Below are 27,367 nucleotides of genomic sequence, written 5' to 3' on the forward strand. Positions count from 1 at the left end.
CCTCTCTGTGCACAGACAGAGATACGAGTCGGCTCTGCTTGAGTGGGACGCACTCACATACAGATACTTGCTCTCCCTCTGCCTCTGCCGCTGCCGCCTCCCTCCCCCGCCCCCCGTTTCGATTTAGCCCAAGGACATGGAGGACACGGTCAACGTCTTTGGTCGCGGCACACCCGCCGGCGAGGCAATTTACCGCTGCTACGTTGCCCCTTCCAAACCCAGCACGCTTGACCCTCAGCTCGCAGCCCTGCTGTCGCGTCGACGCCAAGAGCGGGAGGCCGCCGAGGCCGCGCGGGCGCACCCGAAGCCCATTCCAAAGTCGAAGGCACCGGTACACCGACCCCACGTTGGTTTGGGAAAGCGGCCAACCGAAGAGGAGTACGCGCGCTGGCGGTTGCAGCATATCCCGCACCGTCGCACCAAGGCCGCTATAGAGGCAGAGGAGGAGGCGCGCAGGTGGGTGCCGCAGCCCGTCAGCGACCGCTTCGCCCGCCCGGCTATCACGGAGGCCGAGAAGGATCGGCTGGCGGATGTCATGGCCTACGGCGCTGAACTGCCCAAGCCAAAGGAGCTCACCGGGGCGCAGCGAGCCCGCCTTCACCGTCTCGAGCCGCGCGTGGAGCTGGAAGATCGGTTCGCGAAGCTACGTCAGACTGCGCAGGAGGTGCAGAGCGAGCTGGCGCAGCTCCGACAGAGTGCCCCCGGCGTTAGTGCCTCGTTACCCTCCGGCGGCCGTGTGGTTGAAAGTGTGTCGGACCCCCAAACGCGACTCTCACAGCGCCGTTCGTGCGGAGGTGGCAGCGACTCCACCACCGCCTCCCCGTTTCAGCTGGTGTCAGCCGCTTCGCCTGGTGCAGCCGCCGCTCGGGATGTGCTTAGCATCGGTGGCACTCGTGTCGGCCGTCAGGATGACAAGAAGATGAGCAAGGTCGAACGATGCCGACAGGAGCGGGAGCTGCAGAGCCACCTGGGTACGGTGATTGCCGAGATGGAGGCAGTAGACCGGGAGCTGAGCCGACTCCCCATTTCTTCGTAGAGATATCGGTACGGGCTCAGCTTTTTCTGCTAGGGCCTGTGGCGTTCTGTGTTGTTGCGCTTTCTCTGGATGTACAGCTCACCTGCCCTCCCCTCTCCCCTCTGGTGAGCGGAGCGCCAAGCACAGGCACGCACGCACACACACACGCAGCGCTTCCCGCCGCCACAGAGGGGATCGCCTGCCTGTGTGTGTGTGTGCGTGCGTGCCTCTGTGCTCACTGCGCTGTGTGTATTCTCCAAATCCCAAAATTGACTAGTGAAGGAGGGAAGACGACATCATCGCCTTTCGAGGGGCTTCATCTGTGCCCAGTCGCACCTACGAGCGATGATGTGGGACTCCGTCGTGTTCGAGCTCGTCTACTCGAAGATGACGGCGCTGCCACTCGTGCCCGCGGCGCGGAAATCATGTGTGTCGTGGCACTGCCCAACCCTCCTTCCCAACGTACACGTACGTACAGAGGGCGACGCGCATGCACTACAGCGTAGCGTCGGGTGCTTGATCCATTCCTTCTGCTCCCTTAGGCGCTTTTTCTTCTCTTGGTTTTGTGGCGACTCGCTTGCACGCATGACGCACACACATCCATGCATGTATACAAACACCTGTGCTGTTCTATTTCCCTCGGTCCTCATCGCTGGCGACTGCTTTCTTTCTCTCTCTTGCTGACCAACGTCACGGGTATCAGTGTGCATGGACAAAGGGTAGCTCCCCCCCTCCACACACGCGCGCGCAGGTAGCGAGACGCGCCGGACTGTGCGTCTTTGCATACTTTTCACCTTTCCTTCCCTAGAGTAGACGAGGTGCTTCATTGTGCCCTTCTGATCTCGCGCCCATATATATATATATTTTTTTTTTCACCGTTTGTGGCGCTGCTCTTCACCGTGCCCTCTATGTCTCGGACGAATGATGTCGAGTCACTGCTGCTTCGCTTCCTGGATGTGGAGAATGGGCTACACAAGCCCACGGCTCGCCACCAAATCTCTCCTCCACTGGCCAATATGACATCTTTCGCCACCCCCGTTGAGGAGGCAGTGGCGCTGAATGACCATCGGGCCCGTCGCTCGTGCAGTGTTCCGAAGGCGCCGGCGCCGGCGACTGCTTGCTGCGAGATGACGGCCCCGTCATCTTCGCACCGTGATCGGCGCTGCCCCAACACCCCCAGCTCGTCCGCTAGCAGCGACACGCAAGAGGAGGCAGCGACAACGCCTCGCCGCTCGAGCAGCAACCAACACGCCTTCACCCCCACTTCACTTAAAGACACCTTCGCGCGACTGCCTGTGCCGGGCGACTCGATTCCAGGCGCGTCACCGTCGCCGCCGCTGTCGCTGTCACATCCTGTCGTGCAGTTTCTTACTAGCGTGCAACTGCAAGGCTACGCCGACCGCCTCATGTGTGATCTCGGCATTCAGTCCCTCCCAGAGTTGGTGAGGCGGAGCGCCACTTCGAAGGGTGTGGCAGCGCTGCTGGGGCCCTCTGCATCGCTGCAGCAGCACAATGAACTGCTGCGCGGTTTGCGACGGTGGGAACGTGATGAGGCGCGTCGTGCCAAAGCAGAGACTGCGGAGGAGCGACGGCGCGCACGGAAGGAGGACCGCACCACCAAGGGGGTGTCCAAGGAGCTTGACACGAATAAATGTCGGTCACGCGCCGCCAAAGCGAACGTTCAAAGCGCGACGACCGTCTCTTCGGAGGATGGCGGTGACCACGAGAGCGGAAGAGGAAGTGGCACCAGTGGCGATCGGCAGTCGACGCCGCTCTTTGCCGCCCTTGACAGGTGCGTCGGCACCAGTGCAAGCGCGTGCGTTCGCCTTTGTGACGTGTGCGACTGCATCCTGCAGTCGCCCTCGTCCACCACCGCTTTCTGCACCGCTGAGGCAGCCCCTCGTGTGCCCCCAAGCGACAGCGGCAACGTCGTCGCGTCGTCGTTGGGAACGCCGCCGGTTCCTGCATTGTCGCCCATGTGCTCCTCCTCGTGCCCCTCGCTTACGACGACCGCCACCCAGCTGATGCGGCAGCTGTCGTACCGTTGCAGCCACGGTCGTCTAGCGGCGGCTCGGCGGCGTCGAGGTGGGTGGACCCGCTCTTATTGCAACAGTCGCGGTGACCAGGGCGAGTCTCTGGATGCGACGTCGAGGACAGCAACGAAAATGGCGCCGTACGACGTGGATGCGGAGGAGCTTGATGCTGTGACGATGAGCGGCGCGTCCAGTCGCAGCGGCAGCAACAACCGCGGAGTTAGTCATGCAAGCGGAGTATCTTGCCATCTTGAGACGAGTGTGGCTCTAGCTGAGATGGATGTGGGCAGCGACGCTGATGCTGCGCCGTCAGACGAGGAGAGTCTCCACAGGTGTGGGCAGCGGGTGAGCATATCCTCTGCCGCGGGCGTAGAGCCCTGTGAGGCGGAGGTGGGGTCGTCCTCAAAATCGGAGGCGTTGCTGCCTCCAGCGGCGCTGTCCTCGGCTTGCTACTCGTGTGAGTCTCACTTGTCCTCCATCCTGTGCTCGTTGACTGAGGCGGCGGAGGAGCAACCTGTCGTGCCGGACCTGAATGGCTCTGACGGTGCCGATGGAGAAGGACCAGCAGGCATACGCAGGGCACCAGTTGTATCGGATACGCCATGGGGTTCATTCGGCGACGCGCTCACCGGAGGCGGCTGCGCCACTGCCGAGTCTCATCACCACATCCGCAACGGCCTTGTGACTACAAGCAATATATCCCTCAGCGCCCTCTCCGCCCGCGCTGAGCTGCAGGTGCTTCCTCCACAAGAGCCAGCGATGGCCCTCGTGCGTGCGAGCGGGCCACCAGTCGCGGCGGAGGCAGGTAGGGCAACAAGCGCCGACGCACACACGACCGAAGTGAAATATCCAGTGCCGGATAGCGACGCAACTTGCAACGCATCGCAGCATCCTCCGCGCCTCAACCCTGTTGCTCTTACACACGAGAGCGCCACACAGCCGCGACATAGCGGGCAGAGGGATAGCTTGCTCGCGACAACTGGTGCCCCTGTCGCCGCAAGGAACGCCCAGCAGGCATGTGCACTACTGGAGAGACGACTCGCAGACGCACGACGCCGCCTCAACGACGCGCTGCAAGAGGCGCTGCAGTCCTACAACGCCGAGGTGAAGGCCATCCGTCAGGCAACAGCCGCGCCACTCACGGACACTGCGATGACGAACACGTGGGTACCCCTACGTGCTGTTCTGGAGCCCATACCTTTCTCACCACGAGCATCAAGCGCGTATGCCCGGAGCGCTGCAGCAGCGGAGCTCGGCACGCCCGCGGAGCTTGTTTTCTGGGTGCTAGGTCCGGAGAGCGGCATCGACAGTGGCGAGACACACTGGTGCGCTTCCCCCGCTCCTACTGCGTCCGTGTCTGCTGCGGGTGGCGCGCTTGATCCTGTGTGCACTGATGATAGGAAGGTTCTGGAAGCCATGGCCAGCCCCGCCACCTCTGCGCGCACGACAACGCGCTCCACAGCCGCGCCGGTAGCCCAGAGCTGCCGTTCTGTGGTGGCACCCTCCGCCACGGTCGAGAGCGAGGGGCTCGCCAGCGCAGGGGGTCTTGACGCTCCGACGGCAGCAGAGTTGATGGAGTCTCGTTCGACCAGGGACAAGGAAAGCGAAGAGGATGGTGACGTCAGCTGCGAAAGCGTTGGTCGCTTGACGGCCGGCACGCAGCGTCTCTCGACGCACGTCAACATGGATGACGCCGGAAAGGCGGCGGGGATTGCGGCGGCGGCTTCCATCGACAAGGTCGCAGCGGAGGGGCGTGGTGACCGCACGGCTGCTTTTCTCTGGGTATCTCAAGACTCCTCGTCGAGGATGCGTCAGAGCTCATACGCAGATGCCGCTGCGGCGGACTCCAATAGGAAAGAGATTGTATCGACGAGCGACGAATGGTGGGCGGCATACGGCATCGACGCGCTGGAATGCACCCAGAACAGTGCCTACAGCGATGCCGGCGGATGGGCTGCCTCGCCCAGCACCACCGCTGCACATCCTCATACTACCTGCAATCGTGGCGGTGCGGTGTCGACTTCTCGAGTCTGCACCCCGTCACCCGCGCCGGTGGAGGTGATCGAGCTCACCTCCGGCACTGATGACGAGGATGTCGACTCTCGCGGCGGCGACGACGAGCGCGACGCGCGCAGCCGCCCACCAGATACATCTTCTTATCTCCACCCACAAGCTGTTCCCTCGCTGCCGCTGCCACCCTCGTCCCCACTCCGCGATGACCTTGGCAGGGGTATCACGGTCCCTTTGCGCACTGCGTCTACGGCGCCGATGCCCTCATGGCGGTCGTTGGTCTTGGACAGGCGCCTGCACGCGGATGCATGGCCGCACATGACGAACGCCGAACTACGCCAGGCCTGCTTCGAGTTCGGTTTGACGGCTGCGCCATCGACGAAAGGAGACACCACGTCACCGTTTCCTGCAGCCGCAGCTGGCTCTCCGCCTACCCTTGCGCGTCGTGGCCGATCTGCTCCACTGCCGTCGTCGGCAGCAGCCTCCCTGGCATGTGCGCGGAAGTCGGCTGTGTCTCATGAGTTTTCACCGGTGCGGGATCTGTTTGGACTGCCGACGCTGACGACAGCGGTCCCCCACACGTGCAGGGAGCCGCCACACACGGCAGCAAAAACCGGCGATGGTGCGCCACAGCTGCCGGACCTGCCCTCATCCGTTTGCGTTTTCACGCAACCCGAGAACGGCTCTGGCGGCACCAGAGTCGGTGCTGCTGCTGCGGCGGCGGCAGCAGGCGAGCATGTGGATATCCCGCAACGGCACCAACGACGAGCTGGCTTGCTGGAGCGCGAATCGTTGCTGGAGGCGCTGCGGCTCCTCGCTACACGGCTCCGCTTTCGACACACTGTTGCACCCTTCTTTCTGCACCGCGTGGCGCGGCTTAGCGGGCTGCCCTACAAGCGCATGCGTGCCGCCGACCTCTTGGACGAAGGCGCTGTACTCACCCACGATGACCTCAAGCAGACGCGACTCCGCTACAAGGCCGAGGAGCAGGCGGAGGTGGAGCGCTGCATCGTATCCGCCCTCATGGCCGAGGCGGCCGAGGCGATGGAGCAGGATGCACAGCGCGCCGCGTCTCGATGGACAACGCTCCCCGTGTTCGCAGCGGAAGGCGGAAACGGCACCAAGATTCAAGTGACACCTGCCCGCAGCGCACTCGCATCCCTCCCAGACGGCGGGGTGCGGTGCTGCTACGACCAGATCCTTCTACGAGAGCCTGTGAACGTTTGTGCGGCGGTGGCTGTCGTCCAGAGATCCTTCCCGCACATCGCACATACCCGTGTGCAACAGCTCCTCGCGGCGAATGAGGTGATTACGGAGGCGGTCGTCACAGTTTCGAGGCGTTCGCCTTCGCCGCTACCCCAGTTAGCCATCACACCACAGCTCGAGGCAGGACAGGCGATCGCAGTGCCTCGGCCCTCCGGTGAGTTGATGGGCGACGCGACGCCCTCGATGCAACAGACGGACGGTGGCGACATTCGGCTCCACCGCGGCCGCGGCGCCGTCCACTCGCCGGCCACGACGACGCCTCTCCCGCAGGAGGAGCGGCAACGTGCGAATGCACGGCGCTACTTCGCGCAGCGGGGTTACATGACTCGCCGGCAGCGCGGCGGCTGGGGCCGTGGCCGCCGCTGAGCACATCCGGGCAAGAAAAGGATCTGTGAGTGTAGACATGTCTGCGTGTGCGCTTGCGTCGATGTTGGTTGCTACGTTGGCGCCGGCGACCCTGAAACTCTTCCACCGCGCGCCGAGTGCTTCGACCTTTGCCGATGCCTTTTCTCATCGTCCACTTTCTCTTCAGAGCTCGGGAGCGGCAGAGCGTCCCGTGCCAAAAGATGCCCGTGGACATACACCCCACACGCGTCACCTTCAGAGGAAAGTGAGCCGTGGCGTGACTGCTTCTCACCCATGAGTTACCCCCCCCCCTCCCCCCGCGTCTGCCCTCCCTCGCTTGGTTCATGCTAGCGCGCAGGCACGCCGTACGGCAACGTCGCCTCGCTCTCCTTCACTGACTACGCCTCAACGACTACCTTCTTTCTTCTCTCTTCGACTCGTGCACCGTCCACACACCCCATCACCACCTCTGCGGCGCAGACAGAACTCATGAGCACCGTCTTCACGACCAACGCGTGGGAGCGCAGTTCACCGTTCCAGCCGAACGGCGCCGCGCATACCGACAGCGACTCGACGATGGACGCCGGCAAGCTGAGCAGCGTTGGCTTGCGGAGTGGTCGTGGCAAAGACGAGGTTGCTGCTCAGAATGGCCAGCCATTCAGCCACTCCGCCGACGGCTTACCGGGATCCAGGGACCTCGTTGCCGAAACGGATGTGATGATGGATAGCGGGGCCGCCACCGCGGACTACGCTCTTGTGTTGACCGGGAGCAACACGTGCGGCGCCGTCGTTGTCGCACACCAGCCCACCACCTTCCCCGGCATGTACGAAAACGTAAAATACCAGGTGCGCACCCTCTACGCGCCGCCAAAGCCGCCCAATGAACTGCTACCACGAGTGAAGCGGCAGCCGCGGCCCGGCCCGGTGTACGACAATGACATTGCCACGGCGGGCGAACGGCAGCATCGCGCCCAGCGAGAGGTGAGTCGGATGTGGCGAGGGGTGTTGTGCCGCCGCCGGCTTGGTCAGGCTCGCACGCTCGCCGATGTGCTGAACAGCCGCGCCCGGTGCATCCAGTGCTGGTGGCGCTGTCTGCAGGCGCGGCGGCGACTACGGCAGCTGCGCGCTATTCGGAAAGAGTATGCGAAGGAGCTGGCGGCGCGCTACGTTGCGGACCGAGCCGAGAACATCAAGAACATCATCTTCTGGCAGCACCGCCGTTACGAAGACGCCGCAGTGCTCATCCAGCGGGCGTTGCGGTGGTTCCTGCGCGGAAAGCAGCGCACATTGTACAAAATGGAGGGCATGCCGGAGTCGGAGTTGCCGCCGGCGCTGGAGCGGCCTGCCACCCGCAAGCGCCGCCCGTATTTCGCATGGCGGTGTCCGCGCATCACTGGCAATGCAGGCGGCGGTGCACCGCTCGCCGATAAGCTTTCCGACACAGATGATGGTACGCTGCACACTCGCACTCTGTTGCAGTTCCGCAAGGTCAGAGGCCCGGTTCAACCCCCTACGCAGGAGAAAGTGGAGGCGATCAACGTCAAGACGCGAGAGCGGATCGCGCAGCGGCAGTTGGCGCTGACGACGCCAGAGGCCCTCTCTCGTGCCGAGTGGAAGACGGAGAACATCCGCCACGAAGACCTCGACTTCAACGCCGGCGTGTTGCAGCGCCTGTACCGTAGCAAGCAGGCCCCCATCAAGGCCCGCACGAGGCAGCTGACGAGGGATTACTTCAATAAGGCCGCGCGCATCGTCGTGCGGACGCTCCGCATGCAAATATTTATCAGGCGCATGCGCAAGCACCGAGCGAGGGTGCAAAGCCAGGTGAAAGCTCGGATGGCGCGGCACGATGCCGAAAAGATCCAGGCCCTGAAGATGGAGGCTGTGTGGCAGCGCGAGTTGATGGACGCGAGCGCGGCGTGCATCCAGCGGTGCTATCACTGGTACCGCTATGAGCGCGACGGCGTGGTTCCAGCCTCCTACGCGGCCGGGAACTTTGTGCCGAAAGCGCCTCCGTACGGCTTGATCAAGGAGCACATACAGCGGGAGCTGGCGATGCGGTGGGCTTCCATGAACTTGATGGAGCAGCACGAGGTAGTGAAGCAGCGGCATCACGTGTACCTCCACTACGTCCCGGCGAAGACGATTGTGTGCAAGCACACGGGCGTCTTTGTTGCAGCGCCGCAGGCTGAACTGTGATTCAGCGTGCGGAGCGGGGGAGGTGCGGGCGGGGGGAGGGACACACGGAGTCACATGCAAGCATCCGTACTGCACTCCATATGCGGTAGAGACGCCACGACAGTCGTACTGGGTGTGTGCGCGTCTGGGGAGTTGCCCAGTTTCGCTTCTCTTCCCTCTTCTAAGGGGGACAACTTTCCTGTTGATGTATTGAATCAATCTATGCTTTTTTCTTTTGTTTTTTTTCGCTTTGTTTAGTGTTCCCCCCCCCTTCCCACGCCTCCCCCCCTCCCGCTGCCTTCTGCCCTCACGGTCGCAGCCTTCGTTTGTGCACCGCTGCCGCTGTTCGGGTACTACCCTTCTCCGGACACATCAGCGCCACACACACACACACACACAACGCACACCTTCTTTTTTGTCGTTGTTCTCCTCCCCTACTTCCATCATCGGAAGCGAACGAAGAAGACCCCGTCCGAAAGTATGTAAAGTGCAGTCTCATCCGACATGGGCACACATGCGACATGTATACATGTGCGTGCGTGTTGGTGTTGGTGTGTGCTCCCTTGCTGCGGTTCTCTGTGCATGCATGTGTGTGTGTGTACTCCTCTGTCGTTTTTTATTTTTCCTGTATCTCCCCGTATAAACTTTCCCGCGCGTGATGGCTGTGAAGTCAGATTGGGTCTCCAGCATGTGCATGAGCGCGGTTGCGATGGCCACGACGACCGTGGCGACGCAAAGGGAGGGGCGTGGCGAGGTGGAGGGACGACTCCTCCTCCCCGCCATCGTCTTTTTTGTTTTTTGACTGTTACGCTTTCTCTCTCTTGGATGTCCCTCCCTCGTGTCCCGTAGGGTCCAGGTTATGCTTTCCTCCCCCCGCCATTTTCACTTTCCTGGAGCTCTCTCATGTACATATCTCTAGTGACGTGTGCGTGCGGGTGCGTGTATCTGTCTGTCTACCTCTCTGTGTGTGTGTATGTGCGCGCGCGTCTGTGTTGGTGGCTTTCTGTCTGCTTGTTTCGCCTTCCCCAACCCATCCCACCATACGCACACACACACACACACACGAATACCGCCCTTTTCCTGCCTCCCTTCCTGACCACCACACATGGCAAGTGCCCACCGCCTGTTCTCATTCCTAGTTTTCTTTCCTGCATGTGTGCGACGATGTGGCAACTGATCTGAACGGCGTCCCTTGAAGGGTCTGCCGCCTGTTCTCCACTGTGTGAGCGATAGAGAGCGGGTGACCACCAGCGACATCCCCTCTCGGTGAGTACGCTGGCAGCCGGCCCCCTCCTGTGCACGGACACACAAAGTGTGACGCTACTTGAGGGGATGCCACAGCGCACCGGGTCAGCGACATAGCTTCGTGAGGTGCTCATCTTTGGCGTCGCGGTGGTGACCGCGCTCCACTAGCTCCCGCTCTCGCTCTCTCCTGTGTACCGCTCAGCAGCGGCCACGCTGCCCCCTCTCCCCTCTCTCATCACGGACCTCTTCTCCTTCCCAACCACCCCTCGCGCTTCTTCCCTCCCGTCGTGCCCACTCCCCACGCACGAACACACCGCCATCCCCATCCCCACCACCCCCTCGCTCTCTTTTTTCGTATGTGTGCATTTGTGTGCGCGCGCCTTGGTTCACAGGTGTGGCACCATCGCACGCATCTCATTCCCGTCAGAGAACACACACACACACACAACACTCACACACATGCGCATGCAAGGCAACACAGCAGCCCCCGTGCGTCGACCTCTGCTTGTGTTCCCCTCCCCCTCCCTCTCGCACATTTGATGTGAAGAGTCAACATATACACACACACACACACACACACACAAAAAGAAGCGCGGCTTGCATGATAAGCGGCAACGAGTGCGTAGCGCGCAGTCCCTCACCTCCACCGATTATAGCTGGTCTTTCTGTTCCTGCTCCGGTGCACCTTGGCTGTTCGCCGAGTACGTCGCTACCGCCTCGTTTTTTTTGTTTTGATTCTGGGCACGGACGAACGTTGTGAGCCGCGGCGCCTCTCTGCAAGACGGACTCACATGGCTGCTGACCTTGTTCCGCGGCCACTCGACTCATTTCATTGTCCTTGTCGCGTTGCCTCGGCCTTGACATCTTCCCCCCTCGCTTGTTCTCGGTTTGCCTGCTCCATTCGTTGTCTCTATCCACTGCGCGTGAGTGTGTCGGCGCGTTGGTGCGCATTTTTGTTTTTCGTTTCTTTGTTACCCTCATCCCTCACCCCATCCCCCCACCCCGCGTGTACCGAACCCCACCGTCACACAGCTTCCCCCAGGCTCCTCCCTCTCCTCTTCCTCATACCCAGAGACGGAGAAAGCGCGAGACGCGGACGAGCGGCAGCCCAGCATTGGGTGGCGATCCGAGTTGCGTTAGCCTGACAGCCGCGCACTCGCTTCGCGCACCTGCCCCCGGCGAAAACGGTGAGCGGCAAGAGCGACAAGCTCGCCAAGGCAAAGCCAGTTACTGCACCTCGCTGTCCTCCTCCACTCCATTACACGCCGACGAAACACACGAATCGGTCATTCGAGGCAAGTACCCCAACAGAGACGCTACGTGCAGCAGAGGTCGCAGATGGACTTTGTGCCCGTCGAGCACACGACTCCGTCGTCCTCGGCGACGCCGTTACCGGGCGGTGCCCGCAGTGGCGTCACTCCAGCCTACCTCCGGGCGTCGCGCGGCGTGTCTACGCCACCGCCGCAGCGGCCGCGCCTTTTTGCGCGCGCGAGTGTCGCACGCGGGTCGCCGCCGCCGCCGGCTCGGTTGGCGCCAATCTCGTCGTCGACGCCATGCGTGCCGTTGCCCCAGCGAACCGCGTCGGAGAGCGTACACCGAAGCTGTGTATCTGATAGCTTCAATTGCGAAGAGCGCGGTCTGCCCGGCGCGTGGCCGATTGCGTGCGGTGAGCCCGCCGGCGCACGTCCACTGATGGTGGTGGCGTTTTCCGCCTATGAAGGCTCGTTGCTGCGCGAGGGTGATGGGGTTTTCGGTACGTGCGCGACCGACCTCAACACGGCACCGCCACCCGCTCGCGTAGAGCCGCTGCTCCGTCGCAAAATGGTGCCTGCTGGCGCGCTACACGCACACGTGGCGAACGGTTACAGTAGTGTGGCGAGCGAGGGGATGACAGCGGATGACAGCAGCAGCTCGGCTGCCGGCGTCACAGAGTTGTCGAGTGCCGCGCAAAGTACCGCCGCGGTGCCGCTCATGCACAGCATTGGGCGAACCAAGCGCCACCGCATGGTCAGCTCCGCCGACACGCAGCACAGTTTGGCAAGCAGCACGCTGCCGCTCCCGCGTTGCCATCGCACTTCCGGCCACGGCAGCATCGACGGGGAGTCGGCTTCTCAGCGCGACGTCGGGTTTGACGCGTCCATGACGCGCGCTCTTCCGTCCTTGGCGGGGCGTTACCTGTGCGCTGACCACGACGAGGAGACGGATGGCGCTCCGAAGCGCTGCGGCAGCGGTAGCAACAGCAGCAGCTGCAGCAGCCGTGGCGCAGTCAGCTACAGCGCGTCTTCAACTCGCGCCAGCGTCGCGGACGTGCCTGAGAAGCTCGACATGATCACGCGACGGGCAGGCCAGCGCGCGTTTGACAACTCCGCGGCGGGCGCGCAGTGCCTCGTCATCGAGGACAGCGTGGACACGGACGCGGTGGTCACACCAGCCCAGCTGCAGCAAATGAAAGCCGAGGCAGCCGGAGGCGGCGTGCATCGGCGAGCGTCAGGCGAGTTATCGACGCTCTATGAGAGTCGCCTCGTCACCGCTGACGTGCTGCGGGACTGGACGGGCTGGGAGGATCTTGACCTGGTGCTTACGGCGCAGCTCCGCGTGGATGCGGATGCCATGATCGGCGTCAACCAGATTGGAGCACAACTGTCGTCGCTTTCATCGCTGAAGCTCAACGGCTCACGCATTTGCCGTGTACGCCAGCTCGGTACCGGCTTCCACGCGTTGAAATATCTGTGGCTAAACAGTTGCCACGTCACGGATCTGTACGGCATCGCGGCGTGCTGCCCGTCACTGGTGGAGCTTTATGTCCCCTTCAACCGCGTGCGCGATGTCACTCCGGTAATGGCGCTCTCCGCGACGCTAGAAGTTCTGGACGTGGAGGGCAATCTGCTCGACGACGCTGCAGACCTTGGCGCTGTCCTCACTTCCTTGCATGGGGTGCGTGCGCTGTCCCTCCTTGGGAATCCGCTCACGTGCGAGCACCAAGCGCGTGTGCGAGACGCATATCGGGTTTTACTCGTTGAGGGGGGATGCAGGGCGGGCACGAATACGGCGGCCTCTGGCGACGTGCTCTCCCCAGTGCCGCCGCCGAGCGAGCACAAGCCCTTCTCACACGTCCTTGCAGCCTGGGTGCGCCTGCTTATGCCGCAGTTGGAGACGCTGAATGATGCTGCCATCGATGTCTCCGTCACCAGCTCCTGCGCCTCGTCCCCTCTGCACGGTTCATCGCCAGAGGAGGCGAGACGACGGCTCGCAGCGCCGGTTTCGACTCACGTGGACCCGCTGGATGATGCCTTGGCCGAGGAACTCCGGCTGGTAGAGGAGTGCGTGCGCGGCGCCGACGCCTTCGATGCTCTTCTCGCTGCCGTCGATGAGGCGAACCGCCACGTCTACACGCGCCCCTCCACCTCGTGCAGTGGTGCTCAGCCGCGTCTTGCCCCGAGGACCGCCATGGGGGTTGCTCGCCCCTTTACTTCACGGTGGTCCAGGGCACCCGTCCGACTCGGTTCGTGTGGAGGCTCGACGACTGACGCATCAGTGCTCACAACAGGGGGGGTACTAGCTGGCAATGCGACCGCGAGCCTGAGACGCCGACTAGCGACGCCGTCGATGTCATCCACCGACGCAGCACAGAATGACCCGTCTGCCACCAGTGGCTCTGCTGCGGACCCCGCTGGATGCAAAGGCACGAGCGCGCAACGGAATGGCATCTCTCCAACGGACGCACGATACTGTGCTTCTGTGACTGCCACCTCCACCAGCGATCTGGACGAGGATGCTCACATCGCCGCGCTGTTGGCCGATGACAGCGAAGAGGAGGAGTGGGAACACTTCAAGGCGTCGCTGCTTCGGTCGAAATCGTCGTCGGCAGCGCCCATCCCGAGACTGAGCGGCCCCATGAGCACATCCGCTGCGGCAGCGGCCTCCTACCATCCGTTTCTCTACACGCAGAACGAAGAAGCCGCCGCGACGGCGAGCATGCTGCAGGCTGACGGCTTCGAAAAGGAGCTGCGCACGGAGCTGACGCGTCTGCGGATGCGGATAGCGAAGGAGAGCCGGGAATGAGGCCATGCTGCACTCCACTCATTTTTTTTCGTTGTATTATCACCTCAGAGCCTGTGTATGCCCGTTCCTCCTCCTCCTCCTGGGGACTGCCTTTATAGTGCTGGTAGGAACAACGGTGGGGCGCGCCGTCAGCCCAGTGAGACACTTCACCGGTGTCCTCGCTCAGTAGTCTCTCTCTCTTTCTTTTTATCTTTTTTTTTGTGTTTCTGGCGTCGTCGGCATGCGTGCGTGTGTGTGTGTGTGCTTACGTTGGGTCTTCCACCTCCTTCGTTGCTTCTGCCTCTAGCCGTTGGGCTTGAACGCATACCCCCTCCCCCTCCCCCTCCCCCCTCTCCGTTTTGGCTTTGCACGACGTTGAACAAATGGAACCATCTTCCTCTCCATCCCGCCCTTCCTGAGATGCCCATGTACATACAGAGAACGAACCATGTGGCCCCCTCCCCCCTCCCCAACACACGCGAACTACCAAAAGCCTTCGTATTCTTATTGGAAGTCCTATCTTTTTTTTCTTTGGACCCCCCCTCCTCCCTTTTCTTATGCCCCGTTGGGCAACAACATCCATGCACATACAGACATGCACACGCGAAAACGTTTTACGTTTCTCGACGTTGAACCGACACCACACACACACACACACTCCCTCTCTCCCGTCGTTTTGTTCTTCTTCATCTTCTTCGTTCTCCCCTTCTTCTTTTTCTGTGATCGTCATCTTCGATCTTTAGACATGTTGCGCGTGCTGCGTGTGTTGTGTGTGCGTGCTTTGCCCGCTCTTCCCTCTGTCTCTCCACTTGGTGGTCAGAAAATATTTCCTTTTTCTGTCGTGCAGGTATGCGTGTATGTTCTCAAAAGAGTCGAGGTGACTGTCCGACGACGCTGCGGTCTACCGTATCCTCTTCGCCAGACACTCCACCTCACCCCCTAATCCCCCGCTCTTGCTCTCGTTCGGGGACTTTTCTTCGTCCCTCAGTCGCTACACCTGTCCCGCTGCAAGGGGACGTCCGTGACACCTCCCTCCCTCCCCCTCCATTGCACTGCAGCGTGCTTCTTCTCCTTCTGCGCACTTCGTCGCTTCTCTCACCGCAGCGGAGAAGCTGTTTAGCGCTGCATCAATGACCCCATCAAACCCCTTCCAAGCGTGGTTCATGGCAGTGCCGACGAGATGGGGAGGAGAGGGAGCGCGAGGATCACCGGCTCCTCCTTCGACAAGCGCGCGCGCACACACATCGATACACACCTCCACTTCTATCTAGACTGGTGTTTCGGGGAGAGCCAGCTCCGGTGTAAACATTTTGTCTTACCGTAGCACTTCCGCCTCACCGACCTCCTTGTGTGTGTGTGTTTTTAAAGCCTGTGTGTGAGCCTTGCCTTACCTTCATTTCGCTTTCCTGTTTTGAGTGCGTGAGTTGGACCACTTCCCCCCCCCCCCCCGATGCTGCTGCGGACTGCTCCGGCCACCATTCCTATGGCTCTCGCATCTCGTTGCTGTATTGCCGTAGCAAAGTGTTGCGGGCGCTCCGTCGTTTGAGACGTGGCTTGCTGCTCTCTTGTTCGATACGGGTGATCTCACGATGCCGGTTTTCGTTTCGTTTTTTACCCCGTGTTGGCGCGTGCGCATGGATATTCATTATATAATGGCAGAGGGTTTGGACGCCCCCCCCTCCCACACACACAGTCTCGCTACTCCCGCTGACTGGGAAAGTCTCGGTGACGAATTCTTGAGAGCAGACAAGCTGAGGCGTGCGACGCTTACCCCTCTCTGCTGCTCGATGGCACCCGCATCTTCAGTTCCCTTGCCCCCTTTCCGTCCTCCTTTTTTTTGTTTCTCTTGCACATTGCTCCAGTTCTGCTTTCTTCACTCGGATAGGCAACGCGTGTCGTTGTGCTCCCATCTGGGGGTGGGGGAGAAGGCAGAGGAGACGGCGAATGGGCGAACGAGAAGGCCCGCTACGTGTGCTTCTCGGATGTGCGCCAGCCTTTTATTCGGCCCCGTCGCCACCTCTATCTCTGCCAGTACCGCCTCACCCCCCGCACACACGCACACGCCCTTCTGTCTCTCTCTCTTCTCTTTCCCGTAGTTGGGTTGATTCCCAAGCCCATCTCCTCCCATGTCACCACCCCGTCCTTTCTCCATTTTTTTCTCGAGTTCTCCTCCACGTGACGTTGTGTGTGTGAGTGTGTGAGTGTGCAGAGCCTGTGACACCGTCGTCTCCTGTATCGTGTCTCGCTCTCTCCTTCCTCCTCGGTCTCTGCGTGTATGCGCCTCCTCTGTTAGGCCGTGAGCCGTTTGTACGCGTGTATGGCATGTCTTTGTGCCTGTGTCTGTGTCGGCATGTGTATGTGTTGTGTGCCGGGTAGTGGCTGAGCCTCTCTCGCCCTTTTCTTTCCGAATGTCCTTCATGCTATCATGGGTTCCTCTCTGAGTTGTCGATCCCCGACTAGCCTCTCCCTCCCCTCTCTCCATGCCTGCTGTTGTCGCTGCGTGTGCATGTGTGCGCGTGTTGGCTGCCACTGGCGTGGTGCTGCACGATTCGGTACGGGTGCCGTTCCTGCCAACACACACCCGCATCCACACATCCTTTTATACACGCGTCCCTTGTTGTACTGGTTCATGTCCTGCCTTCACCCCTCCCCCTCATGACTGCTCTAGTCTGATGACGGGGGAGGGGACACCTCAGCCTGGTATCAGGGCCTACCACGTACTGTTCCGGCGAACCGAGAAGCCCCCCTCCACCTCCCCCCTTATCCCTGCCAGCGCGGAGCCACATGTAGCGGTGGCAGGACCAAGTACCGAGGCCTTCGTGGATTCGGTGCGGTGCGTCGGGGCGGTCAGCGACTGTGCCCGCGCCTGTGCCATGGGCATATGATGGTCAGCGTGCGAAGGTGGCTCGGACGTATCGCATCCGCGGCCCCGACTGGGTAGTTGTGGGGAGCCTGCGCCGCCCGGAGGGATGCACGAGGTGGTGACCCGCCTAATGGGGGGTGACTGTGTGGCGGCCTGCGGAGCCGGTGGGGTGTGGGTGGGGGTCTGAGCTCGTGTTGTATGGCAGTACAATGAACAGACGTTGACAACGGGAGCCATGGCCGCGTCGGTGCCCCCTCTCGCCCCCTCCCCCTCCTTGTGTTTCCCGTGAACCAGTGCGTCTTTTGCCTCGTCATAATGCTGTTGAATGCTCCTCGTTTTTGTACTGTGGTCACCCGCTCCTCTGGCGCGTCTTTTACTGTGTGCCGGTGACGCTCGTGCGTCCGCGCACGCGTGTGTGGGAAGTCCACCACACACAATAATCCAAATCCGGGGAAGGGTGCGCTTGTGGTCTCAAGCAGGCCAAAAGAAGGGGAAGAAGAGGGCGGGATATCACGATTGTGCATCGGCGGCGGAGAGGGAGGCCCTTGTCCGGTGATAAGGCAAGTGCCGCACAAGAAGAGAGCGCTGCCTAGCCGTCGAGCATGTCTCAAGACGCCCGCTATCGTCGCCTTGTTGCTCCGCCTTGAAAGAGCAACAGGCGACACGATGAGTGCACCGGCGCTAACACACCGCTGCGGTACGCGGCTGCGCCGGAGGGGATCGCGCTGCATGCTGAGCGAGTGGTCGTCTCTACCTCAAGTCGATGATACCTGCGCTGCGCATCGCCTCCTTGCCTGAACCGTTGGTCTGTCCTTCTCGCATCTCCTCTTCTCTCCGGCCAGCACGCAGCACACTACCTCCACGTACGTGCGCAGCAAGAACCGTGGCACCACAACGCCACCGACACCGACGAAAGGGGGAAAAAACGTACACACACATTTGCCCGGCAGGCCAAGCGCTACGAAGTATATAACACAGAAGAGCCGAGACACACGCACGCGCAGAGCGGCTTCCCCATCACCACCACGCGCACCCCGCACGCTCGTGCGTCTTTTTGCTCCAGTATTTTGGTTACCACCCCTCTCCCATAATGCCGTGCGAAGGCTGCGGCGTCAGTGACGCCGGCCTGCAGTGCCCCACCTGCAAGAAACTGAGCCTGCCGCCGAGCTTCTTCTGCACGCAGGACTGCTTCCGGGGACATTGGGGAACGCACAAGCTGAAGCACACCGAGACGAAGAACCTGCCCGCCACGATCCCCACAATGACGGAGGTGGACGAGAGGCTCTTCAACTTCACGGGGCCGCTCCGTCCTGGAAAAATCACGCCACGCCGTGCTGTGCCGAAGGAGATAGCGCGGCCCGACTACGCGGAGCGAAACGACGGCGTTTCCGAGTCGGAGGAGAAGGAACGAGGCAGCCATCGCGTCGTTGCACACAACCTCAAGAACTTACACGAAGACTACAACAACGCCGAGCTGCGCCGGAGCTCCGACATCCTCAAGATCAAGCGCGTGAACGCGCTCTCGCGTGAGGTGCTGGACATCGCCTGCGCGGCGGTGAAGCCGGGCGTCACGACGGACGAAATCGACCGCATCGTCCACGAGGCGACGACTGAGCGTGGCATGTACCCGTCGCCGCTGAACTACTACAACTTCCCCAAGTCCGTCTGCACCAGCGTGAATGAGATCATCTGCCACGGCATCCCTGACAACCGCCCACTCGAGGAGGGCGACATCGTTAACATCGACGTCTCTTGCTACCTCGACGGCTTCCACGGCGATTTGAACGAAACGGTGTTTGTCGGCAAGCCGGACGAGGAAAGCGTGAAGATTGTGCACACGGCGTACGCCTGCATGATGGCCGGCATCAGCGTTGTGAAGCCGGATGAGCTCTACCGCTACATCGGGGACGCCATCGAGGCGCGGGCGGAGAAGTCGGACTGCAGTGTGGTGCGCAGCTACACCGGACATGGTATCGGCAAGTTCTTTCACACGGCACCGAACGTGTGCCACTACAAGGACAACAAAAGCCCCGGCCTCATCAAGCCCGGGCACGTTTTTACGATTGAGCCGATGATCAACCTTGGCACGTGGCAGGATGTAACCTGGCCTGATAACTGGACGAGTGCAACGAAGGATGGCAAGCGTACTGCGCAGTTTGAGCACACAATGGTGTGCACACCGGAAGGTGTAGAGCTTCTGACGGACTGGAAGGACGGCATACCCTTTTACCAGAAGCAGCTGAAGGAATGGGGCATTCCGATCCCCGCCGAAGACCCCAGCGAAATTAAAATCTGAGGAATACTGAACGAAACACAGACCGCAGGGAGAGGGCGGGTCGCAGTCTGTTGGAGATCCTGAGCGGGTTGTTGGGAAGAATGAGCGTGTTGCTCTTCTTGTGGTGCGGTGGGTGAGGAGACGTGTTGGGAGTGTTTCCTGCATGCCATTCTTTTCCCTTCGCTTCTGCCCCCTCCCCCCTCCTCCCCCTCTCCCGTCCCCGTAGATGGCAGGGACACCTCAGTGCATGGAATCACCACGGCCTAGCACGCACTCTGCGCGGAAGCCCCATGGCCTGCCGCCTGCCCTCGGGCACGGCGGGCGGACTCGTGACGTTGGCGGGCGGAGTCATGGGCGTAGCCTTCGCTGCATGCAGTGGAGTTGCCATGAGACCGAGCGTCGCCACACGGTGCTGGGTGGCTCGGTTCCGGGACGCATCGTCGCTACAAGCCCGTGCTCTGCGGGAGACGCGTTACACCCCCACAGGCCTGTAAGGCATTTGCCCCCCCCCCCCCTTCGCTTTCAGCATTGCGGTGCAGCAAGAGAAGGGCAGCACGGCGGTGGCGTGTCGGTGCTCCTCCGGCGGGGCATACGCATAGGTGCGGGCCCGAGGATCCACAGTGCACGTGTGCGAAGCATGTGCCGCGGCTTGAGGTGACTGAGATTGCGCAGCACGGCACACAGGTCGGGTGTAGAGGGTCTCAGCGGGCCCTGGGCTGCGGCTGGCCAACCTCCTGCTTGAGGACATCCGGCATGCACCTGGACCAGCCCACAGCCGGGTCCGTGTGTCGGATGCTGAGCGCGCAGCACGCATGCGGAGGCGGAACGGGCGACGAGAAGAGCTCGTTGGACGCGCGGCCCCGATTCGCCGGCAGGACGGTTCGCCCTCGGAGGACCCGAACGCAGCCGTGTGTGGGGGGGGGGAGGGGAATGCAGCTGAGGCGTGTGAGCCGTGACTGGATCTGCGCCTGTGCTGCTGACATGTGTTCGTGGGTGGGATCTGGACGCAGTGAAAAAAGGTCTTCACGTACTGCTCTAGTCTGATGGCGGGGGAGGGGACACCTCAGCCTGGTATCAGGGCCTACCACGTACTGTTCCGGCGAACCGAGAAGCCCCCCTCCACCTCCCCCCTTATCCCTGCCAGCGCGGAGCCACATGTAGCGGTGGCAGGACCAAGTACCGAGGCCTTCGTGGATTCGGTGCGGTGCGTCGGGGCGGTCAGCGACTGTGCCCGCGCCTGTGCCATGGGCATATGCTGGTCAGCGTGTGAAGGTGGCTCGGACGTATCGCATCCGCGGCCCCGACTGGGTAGTTGTGGGGAGCCTGCGCCGCCCGGAGGGATGCACGAGGTGGTGACCCGCCTAATGGGGGGTGACTGTGTGGCGGCCTGCGGAGCCGGTGGGGTGTGGGTGGAGGCAGTGGCCGTGCTGAGATGACCGAGTCGGTGCAGTGCCGTGACGCGTGTTTCTACGGCTGCTTCTCACCACGCGGAACGGGGGCCTGTGGCAGTCCAGGATGTGGTGGGGGGAAGGTACGGCTGTCTCCCGTGGCTGAAGGTGCACCGTGAAGGCGGTAAAAAGCGCATCGTGGGTGTCGCCGTTCTCCCCATTGTCATTGTCTTGCGACCGTTTGCGGCTTTTGCGGTGGCGCTTTCCATTCGTTATAAGTTAGTGCACGCTCTCGCGGAGGGAGATGGGGGAGAGAGGGCGAGCGGCCCGCAGACAAAACAGCGGGCCCCTTTCCAGTCGTATCACGGCAGGCATGCGCGATGTATCTCCTTCGCCTTTTGCTGTCGGCGTGCAATGGGCGTCTGTCTTGCCCCCCCCCCTTCAACAGCAGGGAATTGCTGTGGACTGTGTATCGCTTCTCTCTTGCGTAAGGTGTAAGCCATGGGGGCCTCTGTGTATGTGCGGGGGCGCAGAGGTTCTCAGTATTTGAAGTGCAACCCCGACGGGGACCGCGTTGCCAACCCTTTCCCCCAGGTATACCGATTTCCTGGTCAGGATATCATTTTCCGAGGATTTGGCGGCTCAAAGGGTCAACCGACCACGGAGGCGCAGGATCGGTTGAATGTCCTCCCCACCTCACAGCCGAAACCCTCCGCCGCTGGGAGGACCTCGGGACGTGTTTGCTGTCCATGGGAAAATGCGCCTGGCTTCGGCGTTGCCCTCGGCAGATTCGCCATTCATTTCGGATCATCGTGGGGCCCAGCGCTCTCTGCGCCAAATGCTGCATAGCGAACTTGCCCGGCTTGTTGGTTGTACTTGTGACCCCGTCTCTTCCCCCTCTGTTTTTTTTTTACGAGCACGGTGCATCCTCCCTCTCCTCCTCCTCCTCCTCCCCCCCGCCACACACGCACACCGCCTCGCCTTGCGGACACACACCACACGCACTGCCATTATCGCCACATGCATACACGCATCAACCTTTGTCTCGCTTTCTTCTTTTCTTGTGGCATTCGTTACGGCCACGCCCGCATGCGCGCTCTGATGGGCATGCGGCTGACCTACTCTAACGAATCGAATGTGGCGTGTCTTTGGATGCGCGTAGAAGCTGACGCAAGAAAGAGAAAGGGCAAGCGGTTGCGTGGCACGCGCCTGGTGTTGGGCTCTGTAGATTTCTTGCGAAGTGGGAGATACAGCGTGAGCAGGAGAACGAGAGAGACGGCAGCTTCTATCTGCCCTTGCCCTGTTTCGCACTCATACACACACGCACACATTGGACCCACGCCGTGTGGCCCTGTGGCGGTTACTGTCCTTCTCCGATTGTAGAGCCTTTGGAACGGCGACTGGGCCGTGTCGTTTGTGTGTGTGTGTGTGCACCGTCGCCAACACCTCTTCGTCTCTCTGGTCCTTTTGTTCATCAAGCGACTCCGCCCGCCCCGCTCACTCCACCCTCTCCCACCCAAAATGCAGCGAGAGGTGATCAAGTGGGTGCAGTCCCTCGACCTTTCTGCGCCCATACAGAACCCAAAGCGGGACTTGGCAACCGGCCACCTTGCGGCAGAGATCGTGACGCACTATAGCGGGACCAAGTACTTGGACCTCCAGCGACTTCCCACGGGCGCCGCGGGGGCCACGAAGCGGGATGTCTGGTCACAGGTGTACCGTGCGCTGCAGCAACTCAGCTGCACAACGGTAACGCAACCGCTGATTGATGCGGTGCTGCGTCGGGAACCGAACGCGGCTCTCACGGTGCTCGAATACCTCTACGAGCACTTCACCGCCCACGCACTACCGATGCATGGCCTAGACGCCGTGGGGACAAGCGAGAACCTGTACGTGCAGCCGCGAAACGCCACCTCCACCGCGAGGCTGCTGGAAGTGACGAGTGGAAAGCCGAACAACAACTTCAATAGCGTTGAGGAGGTGACCCCCAACGCAAAAGGGAAGCTCTTCGATCCTGTCACGAGTGCGTCACATCTGACCTGCGCGGGCCGCAGTAGTTCGACGGCGGACGTGAGGTACTCAGGACAAGACACCGCGGCAGACTGGTCCGACGCCTGTGTGGATGCCTCTGGAAATGACTTGACCCGTGCTGTGCAGCACCGACTGGCCCTCATCGACAACAGCGAGCTCGCCGGCGGGGTGAATGCGCTGCAGGCGTACCCGCGCTACGCTCGGCCCACCGCCAGCACTCTTGTCCACACCGCCAGCGGCAGCCGGAAGGACGTCGTGCTGGACAAACCAAAGTACACGGCGGACGAGGTTCTTCAGCAGCAGCAGAATAAACGCATTCTTCAGCAGCATGCGGTGGTGCAGCGACTGCAAGAGGAATCCCAAGGAGCGACCGCGGAGGGTCCATCACACACGCTAACGGGCACCTCGGCAATGGGGGCTACCGCGTCCTCGTTGCCGGCATCGCCACTGCGCGAGAAGGCCGCGCTGCACGCAAACAGGGGCGCCGCAGAGGAGGCGCCTCTGACTGCCCTGTACCGCGGCCGCTTCTACCGACAACCCGATGCACCAACGGTGACAGGAACGGCCAAGGTGTCCACCGGCCCCCGAAAAGCAAAAAAGGGCAAGCGGGAAGAGGTAGGTGCCAAGGCTCAGCGCGGCGCCACAGCGGCATCGTCCAAGGTTCACGTTATCGATGTCGACGGCAAGCTGGACCGCCATGCGGCTGCAGCACCCGGCGACGTCCTCTCCACGCCCGAGTTCGCTGGCAGTGCCAGCGGCGGGGGTGGCACCGACGGAACTCGTGTCGTGCCTGTGCTGCGTGTCAATGCTCATTCAGCCTCACTGCAAGCTACTCTGGCGCTGCGCAAGGATCACGCAGAGCTGCAAGAGCGGGCCGCGGCATTGTCAGTGGAGTACTTCGCCAAGCACAACTACGCCCTGCGTCCAGGTCTTAGCGACATCCTCGTGGATGTGCTGGCCGCACACAAGCAGCTGCAGCGGCTCCTCGACTGCTGTGCTGAGGATGGCAATAGCGAGGTGCTCGACAACGTCCTGGGTCATCTGCTTGCTCACCGCGATGAGTTCCCTCCCGCGTGCATACGGGCCTGCTGGCAGGCTCTCGTGCAGCATGCCCACGGCATCGTGGCCTTACTCCAGAAGAACCCAGACGAGTATGGCTATCTTACGGAGTCCTTGGCGTTTGCGTTCAGCCGTGAGGCGGCCCAGGTCCCGCTGCTTCACATATCGCAAAACGTCACTGTCTCTGGCGAGGCGGATGATGCTGAGCAAGAGGAAAGGGCTGCCGCAACAACGGGTGGGCCGCTGCTGCTGCCGTTCGTCGGATCGACGCGACGCAGCATCGCCTTTTCGAAGGGAATCGTCGCTGGGGCGGGACACAAAGCTGCAGCAGCCGCGTCAGCCGCCCGACGCTGCTCTACGCTCCCTGGGGCAGATTCAACGACTGAAGGCGACACCGCCAGCTCACGGCATAAACACAGCCTCAGTGAGGCACTCCTTACGGCGACGCACCGTGCGGCTTCTGTGGCGGCCGGGTCTTTTAATGCACCTAGCGCGGCGTCGTTGTCGTCCTGCCAGAGAGCCATCATCGACACCTGCGACGGCTTGCCAGTCGCTTGCGCCTTCGGCTTTCTCTACAGCATCGCGCGCCAGCTCGACTTGCGGACAGCGGCCTACGTGCTGGAGCGGTACGTGCTGCGCAGCGCCAAGCCATTTCTTCTGCGGCACGGCACCGTGGCCGTCCGCGAGGCCGTTGCACGCGTCGTGAGCGCATCCTTTATGCCGCCACCGCCCAAAAACACCGCTGCTGCTGGTGACGTCAAGGGTGATGGTGAGGCTGTTGCAGCTACGGCGGCGGACTGTGAGGAGGCCTTTGCCCAGTTCCTCACGGGTAACCTGGCACGCACCCTGCTGGGGTCCGTCCCGACTTCGTGCAACACTCACTGCGATGCGGTGTCCACGCCGTCGCGTGACAGCCCCGACGACAGCGCGGCGAAGCACGACACGCACAACACGCACCCTCTGCAGCTGAGCCTGCAGCGTGCGTACTGGCTTATCGTCTTTCACGCTGTTGCAGACTACCCTGGCACCGCTGATCATGGAACGGCTCCGTCTTGCGGCGCTGATGGACCGCTCGCCGCATGCGTACGGAACGCTGCGGTGACGTGCTTGTCGTGCACCGATGCGGACCTCCTCACCATCGGTGTGGGCCTCACGATAGAGTACAGCAAGCGATGGCTACCCTGCGATGCGCCGCCGATCGACGCGGCCATTGACGACGCAGTGGCGCGCGCGCTCGGCCCAGTGTCCCACGTGTTGCCCTCACTCGACGGCGCAGCGGACCGGCTCGCAACGCCGTGGTGGCGCACGCCGTCGGCGGACACGTGGGAGTGTCGGTTGATGGTTCTGCGGCTGTGCAACACTCTTCTCGCCCACCCGCTCTTCTCTGGTGCAGGGCTTCCCGAGGCGAGCGTCGAAAGGCGCAGCGATGATGGCAAGACGACTTCCTGCAACTGGCGCGCCACCGTCGATGTCGCCGCTGCGGAATGCCTTTCGACGTTTGCCAAGGACTCGTCGTGGCAGCTGCAGTTGGCACTGGGTGTGGCGGCCAAGTCCATCGACCAGATCTCAGCGCCCACCCTGACCGACACGTGGCGTCAACTGCTCTGCAGTATTCCAGTAGCTTCATTGCCGACGCAACTACTACCGTACAATGAAGCACCGGTGCGCCTGCAGCTGCTGCGCCCACTGCGGTCGGCGGCAAGCGCCAGGGAGGCGGCGGAGAGCGACAGGTCTAAGGGTGCGCAGTCCAGCGCTCGACTGCAGCAGACGTGGATGTCGTCATGCCAAAACGACCGCGCCGCTCCCTTGCATGGCGCCACCTCAGCCTTCGCCGGAGAGCTGGAGTCGTGGACATGGACTTCGGCGAAGGAAAACAGGGATAGCTGGCGCAGCCCAGGCACCGGCACCGCCGCTCCGGCCACCGCTGAGGCGGCGCTGCGCTTCGTGTGGGGCCGCGTCCTCTCCGTCTATGCGGTCATGCCTCTCAACCAGACGTGGAATGTGCAGGGTGTGGTGGATGCGGTGCTGCCGTCGCTTGCAGGCAGCGGCGCGACCACTGCCGCGGCGTCATCTCCAGCAGCTCCGGCCATGGCGCCAACGCTTCAACTGCTCGTCATGGCGGCTGCGTTGCTCAGCCCGCCCGCTACCGCAACAACGGCAGTGTCCGCCGCACCGTCGACGGCCTCGCCCTATAAGCTGTCGTCCATGTCACCGGGCGATGCTGAGCCGGTGGACGTCGGTGAGTTAAGTGGTGCCTTCTGGCTCGCGGCACTCCGTCGTGCCTGGCCGCTGTTTCAGGCTTGCGGCGTGTCGCACGAGCCCATGAATGAGGGAGCAGAAACAAAGATCGTCGAGGAGGCGGCCTCATCACTAGACGGTGTGGCCGTGGGCAGGGCCGGTTCTGTCGTGAATCTGGAGGACTTGCGCACCATCGTACTCTCTCTTTTCCTCCGCTTCGCGGACGACGACGCCGTCGCCTCGGCGATGGCCGCAGCGGACGGAGACGGGGCGAATCTGTGCGGGAGTGCCATTCGCTGGGCGGAGGCGATGTGCGGCGATGCGCCCGCTACTTGTGCGCAATAAGGGGAAACGTGGCCGAGGAAGCGACAATGGTAGGAGGCTAACATGGTCGCTAGATGGAGGCCGAACCAGGTGCACGCGTGTGCCCACAGCAATCCCGCCTCTAATGCTGTGCATGTGTACATACACGCTATCAGGGGGTGGGTGCAGACCTCCGTGATGCCGCGCCGGGCAGTCGGCTGCTCTCTTCCTTTTTTGCCCAAGCGCCTCTCGATAGCTTTCTCTGTGTATGTGAAGCGCACGTAGAGAAAAGGGCGAGAGAATGCCAGCGGCCTTCGTTGGCTGCGGATGTACAACTCACGGGCGGCGAGAACAGCGCTGATCTCGCCTCCCCCCTCCTCCTCCACGCTTGATCATGATCCTCTGGACAAGAAGGATGCGAAACCACCGCTGAGAAGCAAAACCAAGAAAAAGCAGACTCCCATGTCCACCTCCTTACCGTCCACCTCGTCCTCCTCCTCCGATGAAGCATGGAGCACGGGCAGTGACATTTGCGGCCGTACGCCTAGCTACCGTCGTCGGTGAAGAGGTTAAGGATACCATTTCGCATGTGATGATGCGAGTGAGGGTACAGGTGATTTAATCAGGCGCGCGCGCGTGTGCATGCATCTCTGGCTACACTTTCATAGCGGCACAAAGCGACTTCTCCCCTCCCTCCCCTAATCTCTCACCCTCCCTCCCGCCTCCTCCTCAACGCACCCGTCCACACATGCAACCCCCCTCCCCTCCCCCCTCGGCACACACACACACACACCCTGGGCGTCTGCTGAGCCGAACGTGGTCGGGCTCCATCTTCATTTTTGTTTTGCCGCTATCAGTGTCACGAATTTGTTTTTGTTTGCTCGATCCTTTTCGTGTGTGTTCATCGTGCAGCTGCTGTCTAAGCTCCCCGTCCTCTGCTTTCCTTGTTCTTTGTCTTCCTCCCCCTCCCCCACCCCACCGACATCTTCCTGTTAGACGTCTCACTGGACGTGTATTTCCGTCACATACACACACACACACGCAGGCAAACAGTCACGCTCTTGCACTGTATATATA

General features: G+C 61.9%; 6 protein-coding genes across 6 annotated transcripts; all 6 read left to right on the plus strand.

Moving 5' to 3' along the window:
- Positions 1-136: 136 nt before the first annotated feature.
- LMXM_19_0500 (conserved hypothetical protein) lies at positions 137-1,036 on the plus strand (the record flags this gene model as incomplete). The annotated part of the gene is made up of 1 exon (XM_003874179.1): positions 137-1,036. One exon carries the CDS (start codon positions 137-139, stop codon positions 1,034-1,036), a length of 900 nt encoding a protein of 299 aa, XP_003874228.1.
- An 887-nt stretch (positions 1,037-1,923) lies between these two features.
- Positions 1,924-6,690, plus strand: LMXM_19_0510 (conserved hypothetical protein; the record flags this gene model as incomplete). Its single annotated transcript, XM_003874180.1, has 1 exon — positions 1,924-6,690. One exon carries the CDS (start codon positions 1,924-1,926, stop codon positions 6,688-6,690), a length of 4,767 nt encoding a protein of 1,588 aa, XP_003874229.1.
- A 468-nt stretch (positions 6,691-7,158) lies between these two features.
- On the plus strand, positions 7,159-8,868 carry LMXM_19_0520 (conserved hypothetical protein; the record flags this gene model as incomplete). Its single annotated transcript, XM_003874181.1, has 1 exon — positions 7,159-8,868. One exon carries the CDS (start codon positions 7,159-7,161, stop codon positions 8,866-8,868), a length of 1,710 nt encoding a protein of 569 aa, XP_003874230.1.
- A 2,562-nt stretch (positions 8,869-11,430) lies between these two features.
- On the plus strand, positions 11,431-14,154 carry LMXM_19_0530 (conserved hypothetical protein; the record flags this gene model as incomplete). Its single annotated transcript, XM_003874182.1, has 1 exon — positions 11,431-14,154. The coding sequence occupies one exon, from the start codon at positions 11,431-11,433 to the stop codon at positions 14,152-14,154; it is 2,724 nt and encodes a 907-aa protein (XP_003874231.1).
- Positions 14,155-18,086: 3,932 nt separating this feature from the next.
- Positions 18,087-19,292, plus strand: LMXM_19_0550 (methionine aminopeptidase; the record flags this gene model as incomplete). Its single annotated transcript, XM_003874183.1, has 1 exon — positions 18,087-19,292. One exon carries the CDS (start codon positions 18,087-18,089, stop codon positions 19,290-19,292), a length of 1,206 nt encoding a protein of 401 aa, XP_003874232.1.
- A 2,888-nt stretch (positions 19,293-22,180) lies between these two features.
- On the plus strand, positions 22,181-26,332 carry LMXM_19_0560 (conserved hypothetical protein; the record flags this gene model as incomplete). The annotated part of the gene is made up of 1 exon (XM_003874184.1): positions 22,181-26,332. One exon carries the CDS (start codon positions 22,181-22,183, stop codon positions 26,330-26,332), a length of 4,152 nt encoding a protein of 1,383 aa, XP_003874233.1.
- Between the last annotated feature and the right edge of the window lie 1,035 nt (positions 26,333-27,367).

Source organism: Leishmania mexicana, chromosome 19 (assembly GCF_000234665.1).
Source record: "Leishmania mexicana MHOM/GT/2001/U1103 complete genome, chromosome 19".
Lineage (NCBI taxonomy): Eukaryota > Euglenozoa > Kinetoplastea > Trypanosomatida > Trypanosomatidae > Leishmania > Leishmania mexicana.